The sequence below is a fragment of the Myotis lucifugus genome, unplaced genomic scaffold (assembly GCF_000147115.1).
Source record: "Myotis lucifugus unplaced genomic scaffold, Myoluc2.0 scaffold_0, whole genome shotgun sequence".
NCBI lineage: Eukaryota > Metazoa > Chordata > Mammalia > Chiroptera > Vespertilionidae > Myotis > Myotis lucifugus.
Window position 1 is genome coordinate 37,708,591 of NW_005871048.1, and position 6,604 is coordinate 37,715,194.

Here is a 6,604-nt window from a genome sequence, read left to right on the forward strand (position 1 = left end):
TCGAACCTGAGACCCTTCAGTCCCCAGGCTGATGCTCTATCCACTGAGCCAAACCGGCTAGGGCTGTGTCTTGCTGTTAAGTTTGTATGAGTTCTATATATATTAGAGTGTGGCTGAAGATGGTTGACTGGGAGGCTGCTCTCCCACTGCACTTACAGGGGCGGCTGAAATGAGCTCAGGAGTTATTTAGTGGAGCTAGGCAGGCTGTTATGACCTTCAGCCACAGGTTGCTGGTCACTCTTCAACTACTGAGTGTGAACAGGAGATTGCATTGAGCCAGAATGTAGCTGTGTGCGGAGGACTGAGAAGGTGGGGCAGTTCTGTACCATGCTGCCTTCCACTGGTTAAGACCTCCAAGAGCAAAGGCCTACCAAGGTAGAAGATGTCCCTCTGTCACCTGTAGAGGGGCAGCACTGAGCTGGCCGACATTTGTGGTGCTGCTTGTCCCTGGCTCAGGTGAGGCGTTCCACTAAGTCTAAAGGATTAAGACATCAAAAACAGTGCTTTTTATCCTTGTTTCCACCTTAACTCTTTTTTAAAAATATATTTTTATTTACTTCAGAGAGGAAGCGAGAGGGAGAGAGAGCTAGAAACATCAATGATGAGAGAGAATCATTGATCGGCTGCCTCCTGCACACCCCCCACTGGGGATCAAGCCCACAACTGGGCGTGTGCCCTGATCGGGAATCGAACCAGGGACCCTTCCGTCCACAGGCCAACGCTCTATCCATTGAGCCAAACCGGCGAGGGCTCCACCATAACTCTTAACAAAAATAAAAATAATTTAAAAAATCCTCACCTGAGGATATGTTTATTGATTTTAGAGAAAGGAAGAGAGAGAAACATCGATCAGTTGCCTTCGATATGTGCCCTGACCAGGGATCAAACCCACAACCTAGGTATGTGCCCTGACTGGAATTGAACCCAGAACCTTTTGGTGCACAAGACTACGCTCCAACCAACCGAGTCACCAGCCAGGGCTCCACCTTAACCCCTGTAACAGATGGCATTCATGTCGGTGGCACTCCTCTAGGCATCCCAGATTTTGAAGAAACCCAGAGACATGTTGCAGGGAGGTAAAGCATGACAGTAATTGGTCACCCTGGCACTTTTAGGTGTACATCAGAATGATTACTCTCAGACTTTGGCACAGGTAAGAGAATCTGCAGGTTATGTGCAATTTTCAACCCCCAGCTCAAGAAAGCATATCAGAATACAAAGTGATAGTCTTGATATTATAGGAAAACTTTAAATCTCTTTTCATATGTAAAATAAAATAGGGGTCCATTATACCATTAAGTCCACTTTTGTGTATGTCCAATAATTTTTAGAAAGGAGCTGTGGAAAGATAAGATTCAAATGTAGGAGGAAACAGAATTGTAAAAAAAGGAAAAAGAAGTGTAGAAAAAAATTTAAGGTAAAGATGGATCTCTTGGGAGAAATCTAGCCTTTAATTTCTAAAAAGCTTTTATACTAATTGGTCATCATGAGTAACCATATTCAAATCAATTTCTAATGTATCAGGAAATATGCAACTGGCTATTTCTTTTGTTAAAGAGGCCTGATACTTATCTTTCTTTTTTTTTCTAATTCTTGTAAATGCACTATCTCTTTTCAAAATGTGAGAGATATATTAAACGTCATGCCTGATCCTAAGTGGGCTTGCTTGATGGGAAAAGGAATAATGAGGTTTAGAAAGTGGTAATTCATCTGTAACAAGACTATTAGCAATTGAATTAAAATTTGAAAGTAAATTATATTAATATAGCAGCTTATTTTTCCTATTCTCATCTCTGTCTTTAGTCATTCCTAGTTGCATTTAATAAGAGAGATTCTGACACTATCACCTCACTGCTGCTGGTTCAAAACCTGACAGTATGAGCAGGCATTAGCTATCTCACTGTGCATCATTCTCCCACCTTGGCCTTGATTTCCCCCCTGAAATAAGTTCTCAGATGAGTTCCAAGAGCCGGTTGTGTGTTCTCTTATTATCTTTAAACTTTCAAAGCAAGTCGGTCTGGAATCACACATTTGGTCCTTTGTGAGGTTATTTCCTAAAGAATAAACTTCACCTTTTCTATCCCCCCTTCTGTGATGGGTTATTGCAGTGGTAAACTGTTTTCCTAATAGAAAAAAGACTTTGCAATGATAGTTACTGTGTTGTGTTTGGATTCCTTTAACAGATATTTTCTTAGACAAAGCAAGAAGCTATCATTGTTCTTTATTTTTCTTCCTTAATTAAAAGTATTCACCAAGCCATGTATCTTGCAACTATACAAAGGAGACCAATTAGTTGGAATGAACAATATAGAAAATTAATTTTGTTTTATAACTCAAGCACCTGTTAGAGGATCTGAAAAAATGAACACCAGAAGGACATGGTGTTAACCAGTATTTCTAGTATCCATCTGTTAGGCTGTTTAACTGAATTTCTTTCTGACAGCTGCCTGTCCTCTGACTCTACTCCTAGCACTGCTGATGGTCCTTCAGAACTCAGGGCTAATGCTGCAGTGTTTCCATCTGAGGACGTGGGATGGCCCGAAACCCTGAGGCAATGACAGAGACCTCAGTGCCCTCAGTACATGGCAGACCATCTAATTTAAAGGTTTAGAAAGCTGCTTTCTATACTGCTATCTCCAAAATGTGTGAATTTTAAAAACATTTTAATAGGCTTTTAGTACTGTCGATTCTCTCATAAACGTTTTTAAAATCACAAAATGATACACCAGACACTAATACAAAATAATATCGAATGTAAGCTGTAATTAAAAAATAAAATTTAAAGTTCTTTTTGAAAAATCACAAACCAAAGATACTTTTATCTTGAAAAAAGTACCCTATTGAAATCTTTTTAAGAGGCTGTTCACTACTGACACTTTCACCCCTAAAGTTTAAAAAAGTAACTTTTCACTCCTAAAGCTTTATTTTCTGCTTATTTCTAAAGTTTACTCTGCAACACTGAGAGAAGCATACAAAAGAGAACCTGGATCTCATTCTGAAGAAGATAATAACCTTTTTGTAGGAGACCAGAGAAGACTAGTATATACAGTGCACTTCCAGCCAAGACGGCAGAATAGGTCAATGCTGTGCTTGACCCCTCTCATGACTACAGAAGAATTTCAATTAAATTATACAACAACCATCACTAAGAACCATCTGGAGACTAGCCGAACAGAAGTCCTACCACTAAAGATATAAAGAAGAACCCACAATGAGACTGGTAGGCGGGGCAGAGACATGGAAGGGCAGGTCCCACACAAATGGTGTGGCAATTAAGAATCTGGAAAAATATCTCAGCTGCAGAGGTCTCGTCTGAGGAACAAGGGGTTCCAGCCACACAGTGGGCTCCCCAGCCAGAGGCACAGTCCCAGGAAGAGGAGACCCCACAAATTCAGTACAGTAGCAGGATACAAAATGAATATTCAGAATTTGATTGCATTTTATATGTCAACTAGAGGCCCGGTGCACGCATTCGTGCACCGGTGGGGTCCCTTGGCCTGGCCTGCGCCCTTTCACAATCCGGGACCCCTCCGGGGATGTTGGATAGCCAGTTTTGGCCCGATCCCCACAGGCCCAATCCAGACAGGAGGGAGCCCGATCCCCGCAGGCCCGATCCTGTGTGTCTGTCTCCTGGTGGTTAGTGTGCATCATAGCGACCGGTCGTTCGGTCGCTTAGGCTTTTATATATATAGATAATGAACTATCAGAGAAATTAAGGAAACAATCCCATTCACAATTACATAAAAAAAATAAAATACCTAGGAATAAATTTAATCAAGGAGGCAAAAGACCTATACTTGGGAAATTATAAAACATTGAAGAAAGAAACTGAAGAAGATACAAAGAAATGGAAGAATATACAGTGCTCATGGATTAACACCATTAAAATGTCCATACTAGCCCTAGCAGACTTGGCTCAGTGGATAGAGCATCAGCCTGCGGACTGAAGGGTCCCAGGTTCGATTCCAGCCAAGGGCACATGCCTGGGTTGTGGGCTCGATCCCCAATAGGGGACGTGCAGGAGGCAGCCGATCAATGATTCTCTCTCATCATTGATGTTTCCATCTCTCTCCTTCTCCCTTCCTCTCTGAAATCAATAAAGAAACATATAAAATAAAATAAAATGCCCGTACTACCCAAAGCAGTCTACAGATTCAATATCTATCAAAATACTAATGGCATTTTTTATAGAATTAGAACAAATAATACTAAAATTTACATGGAACCACAAGAGACCCCAAATAGCCAAAGCAATCTTGACAAAAATGAACAAAGTTGGAGGTATCACAGGACCAGATATCAAACTATACTATAAGGCTATAATAAAACAGCATGGTGCAGGGATAAAAACAGACACATGGGTAAATGGAACAGAATTGAGAGCCCAAAAAGAAACCCATGCCTATATGTTCAATTAATATATGCCAAATGAGGCAAGAATATACAGTGGGGTAAAGATAAGTCTATTCAATAAATGGTGTTGGGAAAACTGGACAGATACATGCAAAAGAATGAAACTGGATCACTTTCTTACACCATATACAGGAATAAAATAAAAATGGATTAAAGACTGCCCTAGCAGGTTTGGCTCAGTGGCTAGAGCGTCGGCCTGTGGACTGAAAGGTCCCGGGTTCAATTCTGGTCAAGGGCACATGCCCAAGTTGCAGGCTCGATCCCCAGTAGGGGGCATGCAGGAGGCAGCCAATCAATGATTCTCATCATTGATGTTTCTATTCTCTCCCTCTCCCTTCCTCTCTGAAATCAATAAAAAAAATTTTAAATCGATTAAAGACTTAAATGTTAAGACCTGAAACCATAAAACTCCTAGAAGAAAACATAGGCAGTAAACTTTGACATCGCCCTAGTAATATTATATGTCTTCTTGTGCAAGGGAAACAAGAAAAATAAACAAATGTGACTACATCAAATTAAAAAGCTTCTGCACAGTGATGGATACTCTACTGAATGGGATAAGATAGTCACCAATGATACATCCAATAAGGGGTTAGTACCCAAAATATATAAGGAACTTATACAAAGTAACACATAACACACACACACACACACACACACACAAATAAACAATCCAATTGAAAAATGGGCAGAGGACCTCCACAGACATTTCTCCGAAGAGGACATACAGATGACCAATACACATGAAAAGATGCTCAACATCACTAATCATCAGATAAATGCAAATTAAAACCACAATGAGATCTAACCTCACATGCGTCACAATGGGTAACATCATAAACAAGTATTGGCAAGGATGTAGAACAGAAGGAACCCTTGTGGGATTGTAAATTGGTACAGCCACTATGCAAAAACATATGGAAAACTCAAAAAATTAAAAATAGAACTACCATATTACCCAGCAAGTTCACTTATGGGTATTTATCCAAAGAAATCTAAAACACTAATTTTAAAAGATATATGCATCCCTATGTTCACTGCAGCATTATTTACAATAGCAAAGATATGGAAGTAATCTAAGTGTCTGTCCATGGACAAATGGATAATGAAGACGTGGTACATATGTACAGTAGAATATTACTCAGCCAGGAAAAAGAGTGAAATTTTGCCATTTGTGACAACATGGATGGACCTGGGGGGTGGTATGTCAAGTGAAATGACAGAGAAAGACAAATACCATATGATTTCACTTACATGTGGAATCTAAAGAACAAAATAAATGAACAAACGAAACAGAAACTCATAGATACAGAGAACATTTTGATGACTAGCAGATGGGAGTGGGGTTGGGGGGATGAAAAAGGGGAAGGTTTAAAATGTGCAAATTTCCAATTATAAAATCAGTCACAGGTACCAATAATATTGTAATAATTATGTATGTTGTCAGTTGGGTACTAGACTTATCAGGGTGCTCACTTCCAAAGCTATATAAATGTCTAATCACTATGTTGAACACCTAAAACTAGTATAATATTGTATGTCATCTTTAATAGAAAAAATAAACACACACACACACACACACACACACACAGCCCGTACATAGCTAGTTATTTTCATTTAAGAAGCTTGGCTTCCCATTTTTAGTATAAGTACTTGTTAGCTGGGGACCCATTTGATTTCTAAAAGAATTCTTGGTTAATAAAAGAGGACTGGGCATTTTTAACATCCCGTCCCCACCCCCAGGGAATGAACAATTAATATTGAGAAAGAATCCCGGGTATCTACCCCAAACTAACCATAGGATTTTTATCTGTAATAAAAGGAAGACATGGTTTCTTCACAGGCTATCTATAATCATAAACGTTGTTTGAGTGTGTGTACATCTATGAATATAAAATGTTGTTCTTACCTCTTTTCCTCTCGGTATGCAGACGCTTTAGAGAGGATGAAGAGCGAAGAGCTGGCGGCGCCCATGGAAGAGACCTGTGGGCAGGAGGATGCGGCGGTGGCGCAAGGCGACTCTTTCCCCGGCCTGGCGCCGGCGCCTCCCGGCCGCCTGGGGGCGCCATATTCCGAGGCCTGGGGGTACTTCCACCTGGCCCCGGCGCGCCCCGGACAGCCGTCGGGCTACTGGGCCACCTGCCGGCTGTGCGGGGAGCAGGTGAGCCGAAGCCCGGGCTCCCGCGCGGGC

At 41.0% G+C, this 6,604-nt stretch overlaps 1 protein-coding gene and 1 non-coding gene across 2 annotated transcripts in view; both read left to right on the forward strand.

Annotated features, from left to right (window-relative positions):
* The first annotated feature begins 238 nt into the window (after positions 1-238).
* The window catches only part of ZBED3 (zinc finger BED-type containing 3), an 8,056-nt gene continuing 1,690 nt past the window's right edge, over positions 239-6,604 (forward strand). The window contains exons 1-2 of the mRNA XM_023752354.1: positions 239-456; positions 6,345-6,602. Coding sequence (XP_023608122.1) covers positions 6,359-6,602 — 244 coding nt within the window. The 5' untranslated portion in view covers positions 239-456; positions 6,345-6,358. The remainder of the gene's footprint in view (positions 457-6,344; positions 6,603-6,604) is intronic.
* On the forward strand, positions 295-432 carry LOC111825623. The gene has a single exon (XR_002828810.1). It is a non-coding gene; the product is annotated as a small nucleolar RNA SNORA47 (small nucleolar RNA).